Source organism: Protobothrops mucrosquamatus, unplaced genomic scaffold (genome assembly GCF_001527695.2).
Source record: "Protobothrops mucrosquamatus isolate PMUCROS unplaced genomic scaffold, P.Mucros_1.0 scaffold479, whole genome shotgun sequence".
Lineage (NCBI taxonomy): Eukaryota > Metazoa > Chordata > Lepidosauria > Squamata > Viperidae > Protobothrops > Protobothrops mucrosquamatus.
The window spans coordinates 639,178-655,934 of NW_015386799.1; the positions used below are offsets into that span (position 1 = coordinate 639,178).

Sequence of the window (16,757 nt, forward strand, 5' to 3'; positions counted from 1 at the left end):
AGGGCAGGACTTCCAAAATGTTTTAACTGCTACATTTCTCATATTACGTAAGCCAATGTATACCAAATTCAGTTGTAAATGATTTTTTTTCTCCCCAAAAAATGAAACCAACACTGCAAATCGCCCTTGTTCTTCGGGAGTAACATTGAACCTGGTAAGATTTTACTCTGAGTAGACCTTCTACTCTTTATTTGCAGAGGAAACACTGGTTTCCTGTAGCAACTAGACCAAGAGCGTAGAATTAGGGTCTAGGTTTTGTTAGTGGAGGTGTCTCTTTTCTGAGTTCAGGAAGTTGTGATGCAAGGAAAGGGCTGGGTTTGGGGTTTGGAAACCTTTTGTAAAGGCAGCCCCTGGCCGGCCCCTGTTTCATTTCCACATCAGCAGGGACGGTTGGCAGAGCGTGGAGCTGCCCAAGCCAAACTGGAGATGCTTGTCAAACCTATTGGGAGGATCTTTGTGGCTCTTGGTATAATCCTCTTTCTGGGATGCCCGGGACAAGGTAAAATTTCCGGTGGCTGTTCTTTTTCCTAATCTCCTTGATATGATGTGTTAACAAATACGAGATTTGCACGGCAATTCTGTACATGTTGATTCAGGAATAGGCACCAATGGAGTACAGATGGGCTTACATCCAAAGAAATGAGGAGGAGAATAGCTCCAAAATTTTGGGCTCTGGCGGAAGATGTTCATCTCCCTGGAGATTACGCTTAGAAAGTGACAGCCATATCCCTTCTCCAAGTAGGAATGGGGAGGTTCGTAACTAGAGTGGACTGAAAGGTGGGATAGCCATTCCCACGTTTTTTAAAAAAAAATTTTAAAAAAAGATGCGCATTCTTCAGACATAAAGGCATAATCCCCGAAGCTTAATAAGAGCAACAAAAAATGAATTTGTTAAAGGAACATAAACAGAGTCTTGGAGTGTTTCTTTATGATTCTGTTGGCGTTTAATATTTCTATTTGTTGTTCTGTCTTTAAATGTTTTCAAGAGCTCTTCTGTTTTTGAGCAGGATGAGGAAACTGTCCCACCCTCATTTATGATCAGTGTCTGTAGGGGTGCCGTAGCAGCTCACCATATTCCATGCAGAGTCTATAGCAGCAATGGAGGTGGAGGTGGATTGGGGTTTTGTTCCATTTTATAGTGGGAAGGTGCTTTAATCATAAACGTTGGGAGCAACAGCTGAGTAAAAAGGTACAGTTCCTTATGCAATTAAAATATGATTGTCTTAAAGAGGATTCTATTTTCCTGCAAGTAGTAATACAAACAATATTAAGGTAATAATAATAAAAAGTTTTAAACCCCCCCCCCCAAATTATAATCTCTGGAAGACGGATTACAGAACTAACTACACAAATTTGGAAGGAGTAAAGCATACAGCTTTACCATTACAAAAAAAATTCTGTGCATATTCTGTTACAATTGGCAACTGTACCTTAAAATACGATGCACGTGATAAAATACAGAAGTTAAATTCAAAAAGCAGTGTAATGTGACACTACTTGAGTGCACTTTAAATTTATATATGTATCCAGAACCAAGAATGTACTGGACACGCCAATTATATATATGTTTACTCAGTTGTCTATGGAGATTCTCAATCATCCAGGTCGTGGTTGTCCCAAAGATGCTTTTCTAAAAGGCAACTGGACTTTCTTGGTTTTTTCTTTGCAAATTTTTTGTTTCTCATCCAAGAAGCATCTTCAGTTCTGACTGAATGGTAGGGATGGTTTCCCCCACCATCCAAACAGAACTGAAGAAGCTTCTTGGATGAGAAGTGAAATGTTTTCAAGGAAAAAACACTAAGAAAGTCCAGTTGCCTTTTGGAAAACCTCCTTTGGGATGTGTTTACTCAGAATTTAATATGATTTACGTTGAACTAGCTGCTGCAGTCTAAGGCAACAATCCAATAAAGCTGTAAAGATTGATCTGCTAGTTCCGTTCCAAAGACATTTGTTTTGTGCCAGTTATGTAGAGAAAAATTCAAAATGATAATTGGAAAAAAATATGACATTATCCATTTTTAGTTCTTGGATATCTGGGCTGCAAAACTCCTTATGTCTGCTAGATGGCAGCAGTGTGATACACTTTTCTGGTTCATTATTATCATTCTACACCCTGTGGAATTGGCCTGGGTTGTGGTGCAATAAACCATATTAGATGAAAAATGCAACTCTACATAGCCAGTTTGATATGGCTTCACACTTCCCCTTGTGAGGAAAGACAAACCAACTAGGAACAGACTTGTGTTACAATGGTTATCAAGAATAAAGCTGATTTTTAAGCCAGTGTTTGCTATTGGCTTACAAATGGTGATTTGTTTTGGGACTTAATTATAACTCTGAGTACACTGGGAAGTTACACGTTAGGCTTTTAGCAGGCAATCATGCTCCCTTAATCACAGTTTAGGACCCATTTTTCTCCCTGCTTCTTCTTTCTGCTTGGCACCTTTTAAGAAACAACATTAGCAGCTCCCTTGGCATCCTAGCAAGATATTTGAAAAGGGCATTACTTTTTTTTTCTGTTAGAACATTAGGTTTGTCTTGTGATGCAAAAGGAAATTGATGTAAGTGTGAAGCAATTGAGGTCTCTGTTCTTTACAGGTTACCACACAGGATGCTTTTGCTCAGAACAAAACTTCCACTTCCAGTGAGCTAAATTCCTGCTGGATATAGGAGTACAATGTTCAAAAGCTGAAAGACAAATCACAAATTATCCCGATATATCATATTTTCTATCCCCATCCTCATTTTTAAAATGCTGATCTTTCTCTGCTCAGTCAGGGATGCTTCTGGACATAGGACAGTGACAAGAGTAAGGTCATACCATGTGCAAAATTATCACGAACAATCACCCTTAAAGAGCAATCCAGGGAGGGAATTTCAAGGCCATTTGTTCATGAGTGATTTATAGCAGTGGTGGCGAACCTATGGCACGCGTGCCAGAGGCGGCACTCGGAGCCCTCTCTGTGGGCACATGCACGTCGCCCCAGCCCCGCCTCCTCCCACGGCCCCCTCACGAGCAGGAGAGTTGCCCCCAGGCACGGCCCACACAATGCTGCGCAGCCAAGGACATGGTAGCCGGGAAGTGGGGACAAGACTCTGCCCTTGCACCCCATCGCGTGCAGATGATGCTGCAGGGCATGGGTGGAGGGCGTGGCCACCATGGCGCTGCTGGGCTGCCTGGGTGATCTGTGGTGGGCTGTGGAGGAGGTGGGTGGACCAGCGGGCACGGCGGAGCGGGGACAGGGTGGGAAGGTGGTTTTTGGGCACTCGGTCTCTAAAAGGTTCGCCATCACTGATTTATAGCATTACTCAACTATTGTAATTTATATTATCCTGATGAGATAAAGCCTAGAATTCCTGGTGCTTTTTGAGCTTGGATATTTGCTTGCGCATGACTGATTCTGTTACCTAGTTGAAGTGTCTACAAGAGAACAACTAAGCTCGGAGAGTACCAAGAATTCCACAATTCAACTCTTAGCAATAGATATTCTTTTCTATTGGAGATGAAGTCTCCATCAGGGATCTGTGTCTATGAGAAAATAGCTGAGTGATGCTACACAATGCTAGAAATGACTAGGTCCAAAGTCACTCAATAAATAGTAAGTGTGGAAGACTGATTAATGTTGTGGGGGGGGGGGAGTTGGACAGAATAGGGCATGGTTGACTGGCTGAAACCCTGAAGAAAGACACCCAGTATTAAATATGAAAAAGGCTACCACACTGTCCAAATTTTTCTCTTTTGTACCAATCTTATTGATACTTCTGGTATTAAATAAATTTCTGATGCAGCAAATCTTTGAGTTACACTTTCACTGTTGAGCGAATTTAATTATGAGTTTGATTTATTTAATTGTATACGGTGCAGTATGCAATTAAGTATGTTCTTATGTTGTCTCTCTCATATATAATATCATAATGTGCCATTTTGTATTCAAGTCACTCCACTCTAGAGCAGGGCTTTTCAACCAGGGGTACGGGTACCACCTGTGGTACATTGGCACCTGGCAGGTGGTACGCGACCATCCTAGAAAAGTGGTAGCGGGGGAGGGGAAATGAGCTGAACCGGTGGCAGCACCACAGAAGTCTGAGCGAGAAATGACTGGAGCTACAGGGCTGTCAGGGCTCAGTGGAAGCGCCAGGATCAGCGCCAGGCTCCAGTTGGAGCTCGGCGCTGATCCTGGCGCTTCTGCTGAGCCCAGAAGAAGCGCCGATCAGCTGGAATGTTGCAGCATCTCCAGGGTCTTGTGATTTACATTCAGATGCTTGGCAACTGATTCATATTTATGATGGTCACAGTGTCTCAGGGTCATGTGAAGTGACCAAAACCTGCTGCAACCATCCAGCAGACAGGGGGAATAAAAACCAAACATCCCCCCATCCCACCTCCGCTGCCAATCCCCAACAGAAATGCTCACAACAATGAAAACCTCGAACAGGAGGAAGAGCGCCGCTGGGTGGGCAGGCAGGTGTCTTGCTCGGCTGTGGCTTGGGAGGCACTTTTTTCAGTGCCATTGTAACTTCGAACAGTCATTAAGCGAACTGTTGTAAGTCAAGGACTACCTGCATTTTATCACTTTTTTCCTTTTTCCTTTTTTTTTGGTCATCAAGTTTTTGACCCCTTGCTAGGTGACTGGTGGTACTCGGATATTGCCATATCCTAAAAGTGGTACAATGGGTGAAAAGGTTGAAAAGCCCTGAGAATGGCTTTTGATACAAGAGTGTTAATCCAGCATACCTCTCCTGCTCTCTGTCAGTTTGAAAGACAGGCATAGCCCAACTCTATTTTGTAACTTCCTTCACGTTTACAATTAGGCTGCTGCTGAAGAAAGACAAATGATGTAAGATCCTGCAGGTTGGGGAGCCAGCGTCATCCATTTGGGTTCTTAATCAGCTAGTACTTATGACAAAAATTATCCTTCAAAGCTAGTATAAATGAGTTTTCTGGAGATATGGTTGAAAATATGGATTAATAGTTTTAATCAAATAGATCAACTTCCAATGGTTTTCCTTAGTTTTGTTTTATTGACAAGAAGCCTGGTGATTCTCAGAAGAATAGGAAAATCATTTAATATTGCAAACTGAAGGAAATGTAACAGAAAGATGCTATCATAAAAGCTCAGTAAGACTGGGGTAAAAACAGCAATGAAGACCGAACACTGCTAAAAAGTCTGCTCTATAACCAACTAATAATTTCTGAGAGAGGAATGAAAGATTAAGTCTGTAAATTGTTCAGCATGAGTTCAAATGCTTCTTTCTGTTCAGAAATAGAAGAAGAAAAAGCTTCAAGGGAATGTGGTTAGTCTAAAAAAAGAAAAGGGGTTAAATGATTTAAATGATTCAGTCACTTAAATCATCAAATATCAAGGAAACATCTGCAGCCACGGTTTCCCACAACTGATAAGCAGATGTAAGAATGTACCATGTTCCTAATTAACTAAGAGGGGTGGCTGGGTGGGTGGGGGGCATTAGGGGATAGGGATAGGGTCTCTCCAGTCTGATACTCTGGAGATGGGAGGTGTGTTTGGAATTATAGTTGCATGCCTGATGGACAACAGATTGAAAAAGTTGAGTTGTCCTTTTCCCATCATCTTTTTTTTCTGCTAAATATCCCCATCGCCTGCGCTTGGGTGTGTGCTACATCAAGATAGCCTATATCCCAACCAAGGCCTTCCACATTACTGAACATTCCACCTCACGTCCTCTCCAGGCAAAATAGACTTCTATGGAAGCTCTCTAGAGAAACTTGAACTGTTGCCCTTTAAATCAGTGGTTCTCAACCTGTGGGTCGGGACCCCATTTGGGGTCGATCGACCATTTCATGGGGGTCGCCAAGCAAAGCTGTCTGCCATTCTTTTTGTCTGCCATTTTTTTCCCCCTTTTCCGGTGGGTGCCTTACCTCCCTTGGGCTGGGCCAGCTGGTGGTCGGCCTGCTCCGTCTCTGCCGCTTGCCAGCTACGCCTCGGCCGGCGCAGGGGGCGGAACCACGCATGCGCGGTGCTCCCGGGCAGGGAAAGTCCTCGACTTACGACCGGTTGGGTAGTCCTTGACTTACGACCGGTTTAGTCCTCGACTTACGACCGGTTTAGTCCTCGACTTACGACCGGTTGGGGTCGCGGCATTAAAAAGGTTGAGAACCACTGCTTTAAATGGAGGGGCTGATCTGAGAAGGCTTTGTAGTGATTCTCATTTCTTTTCATTTAGAATAAAATAGAGCTGGAAGGGATCTTGGAGGTCTTCTAGTCCAGCCCCTTGCTCGAGTAGGAGAACCTAAACCATCTCAGACAAGTGACTGTCTAGCGTCTGTTTAAAAATCTCCAGTGATGAAGCGCCCACGATTTCTGGAGACAAGCTGTTCCACTGGTTAATTGTCCTCACTGTTAGGAAGTTTCTCCTTAATTCCAGGTTGCTTCTCTCTTTGTTCAGTTTGCAACCATTGTTTCTTGTCCTGCCCTCTGGTGCTTTGGAGAATAACGTGACCCCCTCTTCTTGGTGGTAGCCCCTCAAATACTGGAATATTGCTATCATGTCGCCCCTGTTTCTTCTTTTCTTTAGACTAGCCAAACCCAAGTCCTGCAGCCATTCTTCCTATGTTTTAGTCTCCAGGCCTTTGATCATTTTAGTTGCTCTTCTCTGAACTCTCAACATCTTTTTTGTAGTATGGTGACCAAAACTGCTTGCAGTATTCCAGGTGTGGTCTTACTAGGGTTTTATAAAGCGGTACTAATACTTTGTGTGATCTTGATTCTATGCCTCTGTTTATGCAACCCAGGATTGCATTAGCTTTTCTGGCTGCTGCTGCACACTGCTGGACTCCAAGGTCCTTCTCACAGTTACTGTTTTTGAGCCAGGTCTCGCCTAATCTGTACTTGTACCTTTGATTTTTCCTGCCTAAATGTAAAACTTTGCTCTTCTCCACATTAAAATTCATTTTGATGGCTAGGGCCCATTGTTCAAGTCTGTCAAGATCTTTTTGGATCCTGAGTTTGTCTTATGGGGTGTTGGCTATTCCTGCCAGTTTAGTGTCATCTGCAAATTTGATGAGTTCCCCTTGTCTTCCCTCATCTAAGTCATTAATGAAGATATTGAAGAGTACTGGGTCTAAGAACGAGCCTTATAGTGCCCCACAGCTTACTTCTCTCCATGTGGATGTATTGCCGTTGAGGACTACTTGCTGAGTATGGTTTGTCAGCCAGCTACAGATCCATCTGATGGTGTTGTTGTCTATTGTATCCCACCTTTTTCTAGCTTACTAAGCCAGGATCTACTCCCATTATAATGTTATGATTTAGATGTGTGGCCCACTAATAATTAGCAATAATTTATTTGCTGAGAAATTGTAAAGAAGCTGTACAAATTCCTTGTCACACACAGTTCACTTAGTTTTTAGTTTCGTCTCTCTTCTAGCTCTTCACCAACCTAAATTAATACAAAACGAAGTGCAGTTTACTCACTTCTCCTTTCTTCATAAAAAACTGTCCCAGGATCCTTGCAGGTTTGTGCATTTCTTGATTTACCAGGTTTGTGTTTTGGGGTAAATGTGAGAATAACACCTCCCGTGTTCACAAAGAAATGGTATTTCAGCTCTACCTGTTCATTGTTATGATGTCATTAATTGAAACTTAAGTTATGACAGAATTATGAACAATCCACCTTACGTCAAATAGAAGAACACGAGTAAGAGATTTTAGGACAGATGACTTGGCTCCCCATAATGCAGGTAGTTCTCGACTTACAACAGTTTGTATAGTGACCGTTTGAAGTTACAACAGCATTGAAAAAAGTGACTTATGACCATTTTCACACTTACGACTGTTACAGCATCCCCATGGTCACATGATCAAAATTCAGACGCTTAGCAAAGGACTCATATTTGTGACGGTTGCAATGTTCTATCTAGGGGGTTATATGACCACCTTTTGCGGCCTTCTGACAAGCAAGTCAATGGGAAAGGCAGATTCACTTAACAACCATGTTACTGATTTAACAATTGCAGTGATTCACTTAACAACTGTGGCAAGAAAGGTCGTAAAATGGGGCAAAATTCACTTAACACTTAATGTTTCGCTCAGCAACAGAAACTTTGGGCTCAGTTGTGGTTGTAAGTCAACAACTTTCGTTGATTATTTTAAGCCAATTTTAATCACTTCTACAGTAATTATTACAGGTAGTCCTCGGCCTACAACTACTGTACCTGTAATAATTACTGTAGAAGTGATTAAAATAAGAAAGAACAACTGGCTTAAAGTAATCGGAAACAGAGTTTGACCTAAGCTACCATGATCCAAGGCCAGTGTGCTAACCACTGTATCTCTCTTGTATGATCCATTACTTGGCTGTACAAAAAGACTCTCTTAACTTCCCCTTTTCTAATTTACCATGATGAGAACATCTGGATTTGCACAGGAGGAAAAAAAATTGACTGAGAAAAAAAAACTTCTATTTCCAGTTGTTGTTACAGGTAGTCCTTGACTTATCATCATTCATTCAGTGACCATTCAAAGCTACAACCATGCTGAAAAAATGGAATTATGACCATGCTCCAAGTTATGGCCATTGCATTGCCCCCCCCAAGTCACATGATCAAAATTTGGGTGCCTAGCAGCCTGGCCATACTTATAACTGCAGGAGGCTTCAATTCCCTCTCCCGCTCCTCATCTCCCCTTGTCTATGCCCTTTGGCCACCCTACATCCTGACTTATGGGGTGGCAACCACCGATTCTGGGGCTGCTTGCTATGCCTCATAAGCTTCAGCTACCCCAGCAAGCATTCATTCACCCAGCTGCCTTCACTTCCATTCTGTGGGAAGTCAGCCCCCCAGAGAAGGAAACATTAAAAGGGCAGAAAAATATATTTCCTCAAAGGATCTTAAAAAAGCAGGAAAGCATGCCCAGTTTTCTTAATAGCCCCAGGTCTCCCTCCCCCAAGCAGAAACCAGCTCTATAGAGATGCAGATGTAAACCATCAGGAAAGTTGAAGCTAAGAAATTAGGAAGACAAAGACCTAAAATCTGCATACCCCACCTGGGACAGGACATGGTAGGATTAACTCACAAAGGCAAAAAGGGCACACCCAAACTCAGGTCAGAATACATGACACAGGAAATAGCCTCAAAACAGGAACAGGAAATAACTCCAAACAAAAGGCTTCAGAGGGTATAAAAACCTATGCCCTACATGTGTTCAGTCCTTTTTTCACTTCTCTTGCTGCCAGAACCATCTTCCTGTCTGGCTCTCCTCTCCAATAAACTACAACCTTCTTCCCAAAGCAGTTGCCATGTTTATTCCCAGCTTGGATGAACCATGATGAAGACTTTTCTTCCAACAATTCCCTGCCCTGACTTTTTACCTGGGCTTTCTTTGTAAAGCTGCACTGCCATCGGAATGCTTTACAAAGATGTTGCACCTTTGCAAAAACTCTGAGAGCCACATATAGGAAATGTTTGATGGAGAAGCTGAGTCCAAAAAGGAGACAGCAAAAACAGTGAGATGTTTCTGTTTTGGTGACGGTGACTGGGCACAAAAGGCAAAACGTTGGTGCAGGGAACTGGAAGAGAAAACAGCTGGGTGAATGAATGCTTACTGGGGTGGCTGAGGCTTCCCAGGGCATTGCAAATAGCCCCAGAGCCATGTGGTTCTGGGGTGCTTGCCACCCCACATGGCAGAGTGCAGGGCTGCCAGAGATGGAGGGAGATGAGGGGAGGAGTTGGAGGCAGACCCTTAGCTTACTGAAGGGCTGGGAAGGAACAAGCCTGGAACGGTTTGGATTGAAGTGGATACGTGCTTAACAACTTGTGATTGTTAATGACCACAATGGGGACTGCAGGAATTACCAGCGTTAAATCGGTGTGGTCAATGACATTTCACTTTATGACTTACAACAACAAGCCTGATCCCAATTGTAGCCATTAGAAGAGAACTACCTGTACTTTTGTATGTGCTGACTTTTAAGTCATTCTATCCCATTTATCCCATCAGGTTTTTCAGTTCCCAAAATCTGGGAAATAATTGCCTTTCACTTCTGGCAGTTTGAAACGGTGACAAGGTGTCAGCCTTGCCTTTACAAGATTAGAACTGGAAGCTGAAGTCAGTAGGCATCCAAGGAGGCAGATCTCTGATAAATGGGCTTCTTGTCAAAAGAAAGTTTATGAACAGTTGCAGGAACTGCGTATATCTAGTTTAATGAAGAGAAGGGGTGACATGATAGCAGTGTTCCAATATTTGTGACATTGTCACAAAGAAGAGGGAGACAATCTATTCTCCAAAGCAACCAAGGGCAGGACAAGAAGTAACAAATGGAAACTTATCAAAGAGAGATTCAACCTGTCAGTGAGAACAATTAATTAATGGAACCATTTGCCTCCAGAAGTTGTGGTGCTTCATCAGTGGAGGTTTTTAATAAGAGATTGGACAACCATTTGTCTGGAATCGTATAGGATCTTCTGCTTGGGCAGGGGGTTAGACTAGAAGACCTCCAACGTCCCTTCCAACTGTATTCCATTCTGTATTCTGTAAGCCATTGCAAAAGAATTCCAGTGACGTTTATAGTGACATCAAGGTTTCAATCAGTGTGGGCATCTTTATGGTACAAATGGCTTAACCCAAGCTGATTTTTGGGAGAGATGATTTCACCCATCCTTTGTTCAGAACTAGCAACAGTAAAAATGCCCTCTTATTCCACAGGACTGGACACTTGCAATCTTCATACTGCAAAGCCATTAAACGAGCTTTGTAATTTCTCTTAAAAGATCTGAAAGTGAACGAACGAACGGATGGACGGACGGACGGACGGACGGATGGATGCATGAATGAATGATAGCTTTGCGGTGTGTCAATTACACCACAGCTAAACTGTACATTGGCACGACCTTCCAGTTCTGCTCTTGTGGTGGGAACATAAATACCAGGAACTTTTTTCAACCTATCCCAGAAGCCCTATGAAGTTCATTCATACTGGAATTTGCAGAAATTCACATTCTGAAACTTTTGAAAATGATTCCTCTCCATTGATATGGCGATTCCTGATTGTGTGCCTAGATGTGAAGTGAGTCACTTAACTAGGGGAGATGATTGACTCAGCCATGTCATGGAAACTTAGTTATCTATGTTGTGGTGAGAGAAAGGAAATGGGTTGAGTTTTTATATCAAGGTTGGCCAGGCCTGTTATACCGTTTGAAAAGGATGATGTTTGCAACTTTCTTCAACCCGGTGCTTGCTAGCAATGATGAAGTTACTTCAACACATCTGGAAAGCACCTGGTTTGGGAGGTGGACTAAAAACTAATATGTCCTCCTACCTCAACCTGAACACTATTTGCTAGAACGTCTGATATAATTGTAAGCCTTGTATTTCTCAGCCTTCCTTTGAGTCTTGCTCAGCACACTCTCCCAAAGGCCTTACAATTCCTCTTTGGAATGCTGCAAATTTTTTGAGTTTGGCGGGGAGGGGCCGGTTTTTGGGCACTCGGTCTCTAAAAGGTTCATCATCACTGGACTAGAAGATCTCCGAGGTCCCTTCCAACTCTTTTATTCTCTTATTATGTTAAATTAGAGAAGAACTTCCTATGATAGATTTTATGGCTGAAAGATTTTTCAAATTATCAGTGGTGTTAAGATTATATTGGTACAACATGAGTTTCTACTTGACAGTTCTAGAGTGTTAGGCATTGTGTTCAGGTACTTGCTACCCATTTTCAACTGTTAGGCTTTTATGACAAACCATCATTACATAGCCTTTCCCAGTTTTGGGCCCACCAGATGCATCTAGATTTTAGTTCTGAGAATTTTGAATGAATGTAACCAATGGAAATTTAGGAATATTTTCCCATTTATCTGGAATCCTACAGTTTGGAGAAAATTGCTCATTTATTACTTATAAATTTGTTTCAGTTTATACCTTTATACCAGTTTTTTCAATATTTTTTTCAATAAGCTAGTAATCTATAAAAAAGGGACAAAATATTTGCTGAGTAAGCTGCCTATTATCAGACTCCATATTTAGGTTTATTGTTCCTAATTAGTCTCTCTTGACTGAGATGTTTTAAAATGTAATATTAAATTTTAAACCCCTTGGCAAGAATTTTCTTCTGAAAGGAAAACCATTTTGGCTTGGGTATTTGAGGGACTCTCTATCTGATAATTTCTGCCTGCCCTGTAAGATAGGCAGTGTGGTGTTCCCTTCAATCAAATAGTGCCATCTATTGGGACCCATGAAGCAGCATCTCCCCAGGAATCCCTCTGTCTCCCAGCCTGATATTGTTCAAAAAAGCACTAAAAACCCACCTGATCCCCCAGAACCTGGGGAAGTATGTCTCCAGCTCCTCTGGAACTTTAATTTAATTAAATATTTCTCTTTTTCCTGACATGCACAATTGTTTTCACTTTTTTAAAAATTGGTTCCCTTGCTTTTCCAATGGCACGCCATCTTTAGAGGTCTGGGTGGCCTCTAAATTGATTAATTAAATAATTAAATACATAAAGGATATCTCAAGTTGCCTGTCCTCAGGTTTTGACAAAGGTTATCACGGTTTACAGAGTTTTCTGTTGTTATTTTTGCAGAGTATGATGGGTATACTGAACCGGCAATGCTGTTCCAATACCAACATTACAAAGCTGTCCTAGTAATGTTTAATAGGTTATAAAACTTGATTTCAACACATTCTACCATTTTTCACCAGGAGCTCCTCAGAAAGGCCGGTACATGTGGGTCCGATGTAAACCTGATGCCAATTCTGCCAATTGCATTGAAGAAAAGGGACCAAGTTTTGTCATGACAGAGGAGAATGAGAAGATCCTCTTTGAGGAAAACCCCACACGGTAAGATAAAATAAACCTTCATGGGTGGTTCTTCGTTGTCTTTTAGAATCTTGAAAATGGTCTAAGCAAGCAAAATGGTCTAGCCCACAGGTCGGCAACCTGCGGCTCTTTGAGCCTTCCCCTGCAGCTCCCAGCCTCCTCTGCCATTTGCAGAGAGAGACAGAGACAGAGACAGAGACAGAAACAGAGAGAGGTGCTTGCGCTTGCGCTTGCCTTCTCTCTCTCTCTCTCTCTCTCTCTCTCTCTCTGTGTGTGTGTGTGTAAAAGAGAGTAGCCTCACCCTGTTCGATCAGCTGACAAGCTTACTGGGCGGGGCTCCTGCCTTGGCTGCGTCTCTGCAGGAAGCAGGAAACAGGAAGCAGGAAGAGCAGGAGAGAGATAGCTAGCCCAGCTATGTTGACTCAGGAATTCTGAGAGTTGAAGTCCATGAGTCATATATATATATAAACACACCCACCCACACACCTATAGTAAGGTAAAAAAGGATATATGCAGTGTTATCTTCATTTTAGATATCAAAAGGGTTTTGCGGCTCCCAGTGTTTTGTTTTCGGTGGGAAATGGGTCCAAGTGGCTCTTTGAGTGTTTTGGGTTGCCTACCCCTGGTCTAGCCGCCCAAAATCAGCTTGTGACGAGAGGGGTGGCAGATAAATTTATAAATAAATAAGTAAATAATTTGTGATATTTTCAGGACCTTTATGCAAAAATCATATATTTATAACATAATAGAAGACATATATTCACATATTTCTGTTTTTCATCCTGTTTTTTTCTTTACACTGCCTAAAGTCGCCTGGGTGACTGAGGCAGCTAACTACTTGAAGTAAATAAAACCAATCAATTAATACTGCCAGCAGTGATGTTACAAAATAACATGCGGTAATATTTAGCAATATATAAATTGGTAGAATGCAAGTTGTAACGACCTGTGTCTTCATAACCTGAACTTTAAAAATACAGATAATCCTTGACTTAAGACCGTAACAGAGCCTGGCAATTATGGTCATATGTCCTGATGGTTGTAAAGTGGGTCACCAGTTATGACTTTTTTGCACTGGTCATTAAGCAAACCCACTGTTTGCTATGGGCCTGTTTTTGCCAGAAACTGGAAGTTAAAAACTGACAAAAATATGATATATTGTGGTCACATGCCCATGGGTGGTTGCAAACGGCTGTAAATATGGGCTGATTGCCAAGTGTCCAAAATGCAGCCATGTGACTATGAGAGGGAAGTTGATGTAACTTTGAAGTAGGGTTGCAAGTAGCTTTTCGAGGGTCCATTGTAACTTCAAATGATTGCTAAGTGGCGGATTGTAAGTAAAGAACTATCTGTATATGTGATCTTATATTTTTTTTCCTGGCAGTACCTTTTTAACAAATACGGATTCATTGGGCAAAGCTTTTTTTTTTTTTCCTGATCAGGAAAAGCCTTGTGAAAGACACAGGATTCCAGCCGACCAATGCAAGCACATCTCATTGAGAGATGGAGACTAGATGAAGGGACTGGCTCTCAATGAGGCCCATTTGCATTAGAGCAGGGGTAGGCAATCTTGGCTCTTTTATGACTCGTGGACTTCAACTCCCAGAATTCCTGAGCCAGCCATGCTGAGGGGAAAGGGAGAGTTTCCAAGCTGAGCCATGCTGGCTCAGGAATTCTGGGAGTTGAAGTCCACGAGTCATAAAAGAGCCAAGGTTGCCTACCCCTGCATTAGAGGATCTAGAACAGTGTTTCTCAACCTTGACAATTTTAAGGCATGTGGACTTCAACTCCCAGAAATCCACGGCTGTGGATTTCTGGGAGTTGAAGTCCACATGCCTTAAAATTGTCAAGGTTGAGAAACACTGATCTAGAACAGTGGTTTTCAACCTGTGGGTCGGGACCCCATTTGGGGTCGATCGACCATTTCATGGGGGTCGCCAAGCAAGGCTGTCCGTCATTTTTTTTGTCCGCCATTTTTTTCCCCTTTTCCGGTGGGTGCCTTACCTCCCTGGGCTGGGCCAGCTGGTGGTCGGCCTGCTCCGTCTCTGCCGCTTGCCAGCTACGCCTCGGCCGGCGCAGGGGGCGGAACCACGCATGTGCGGCGCTCCCGGGCAGGGAAAGTCCTCGACTTACGACCGGTTGAGTAGTCCTCAACTTACGACCGGTTTAGTCCTCGACTTACGACCGGTTTAGTCCTCGACTTACGACCGGTTGGGGTCACGGCATTAAAAAGGTTGAGAACCACTGATCTAGAAGCTTGTATCTCTCATGTGGCTTTTGATTCAAGGAAAGGTGAAACTGACATTTTTCTCATGTGGTTGAATTCTGATTTATCTTGTGCGTCATCTATTTTACAGCAACAGCTCTGCATAAGTACAAAGAATAGGTCCTCTTACTACATTTTCAATCCTTTTCTTTCTCCCTCATGCTTTTGGAGCCGATGCTTTGATTTAACCCCTTATTTCTAAATATTTTTAAAAATCAGGTGTGCTCTGTTTTCATTTGTTCCCTCATTCCTTACTTTTAACATTTTAGTTGGCCAGCTCTGAATGATAGGGAGGGAACCAGAAAACCTTGGAGGTATGTGTGTTGTTTATGAAAGTTTGTGCAGTTAGTGTTTTATGTATAAAATATAAAGGGTGCATGTGTGCTTTTGTTACAAAGCAGTGTGAGTTTTAGTCTTGTTTATCTGAATCAGCCTTTGGCCATACTGGCTGGGGATGATGGAAATCAAATCTTCAACTAATAGCTAATAATGATAACAACTAATAGTGGATCAACCTATTCTCCAAAGCACTTGAGGGTGCATCTGCAAAAACAAAAGGTGTGGATCGCTAAACTGTACCGACTATCTGAAAGAGGCTAGAGAAAAACCATAACAACTAACAGAAAAATGCATATTTTATTTTTGTTTGCTCTGCATATAAATTTGCCAGTTTTTTTAAAAAATAAACAAACAGATGGACCAGACATCTTTTTTATACATTATACATTACCTATTTCCAGCTAGGGAATAAAGAAAATCTAAACACTGTAGCTAAGACTTAATGATTGTTTTTAAAAATATGTATTTCAGAGAGATACTTCAAGACCAACCCAGTACTTTGCCATTTTCTGGAGACGAAGAAGGATCTGGCAACGAAGCTGATCCTGAGACAGGATCGGGTTTTGAGTATGATATGGAAGAGCCCAGTGTGTCTGATTTCGTGAACCAACCAAATGTGAATCTGAAGCTTAAGCTATCAAATGAAGGCTTATTTCCTCATGAAAACATACTGTGATTTATGTTATGCCTCAATGTAAACTTTCTTTTTAACCTATCATAGGTTTTGACGAAATGTATACCCTAGACCAGGCACATATATGTTATAAAATATTACAGCTAACCATGGATATCTTAAAATGTTTAGTGCTTTTCTTTGATAAAATCTATTATTCTATTATCTATTATCTGAAAAACAGAAGCAAACAAAGCAGAACAGTTAAACTAAATTCAAAATAATCATGCAGGAATCAATCATACTAAGGCAGGGGTAGGCAACCTCGGCTCTTTTATGACTCATGGACTTCAACTCCCAGAATTCCTGAGTCAGCATAGCTGACTCAGGAATTCTGGGAGTTGAAGTCCATGAGTCTTAAAAGAGCTGAGGTTGCCTACCCCTGTACTAAGGGATGGAATGCTAGACAAACTCTTTTCCTGTCAACATCTCTTTTCTTTGGTTATACAGGCAGTCCTCAACTTACAACCATTTATTTAGTGACCATTCGAAGTTACAACAGCACTGAAAAATGTGACTTATAGCTGTTTTTTTACACTTACGCCCATTGATCCCCATGGTCCCACTTGGCAACTGGCATGTATTTATGACGATTGCACCATCCCAGAATCATGTGATAACTTTTTGTGACTTTCTGACAGGAAAAATCAAGGGGAAACCAGATTCATGTAACAACATTACTAAATTAA

General features: G+C 42.0%; 1 protein-coding gene across 1 annotated transcript; it reads left to right on the forward strand.

The window, feature by feature from the left end:
• Positions 1 to 373: 373 nt before the first annotated feature.
• Positions 374 to 16,188, forward strand: SRGN (serglycin). The gene is made up of 3 exons (XM_015816677.1): positions 374 to 499; positions 12,673 to 12,811; positions 15,867 to 16,188. Exons 1-3 carry the CDS (start codon positions 427 to 429, stop codon positions 16,069 to 16,071), a joined length of 417 nt encoding a protein of 138 aa, XP_015672163.1. The 5' UTR covers positions 374 to 426; the 3' UTR covers positions 16,072 to 16,188.
• Positions 16,189 to 16,757: the final 569 nt, after the last annotated feature.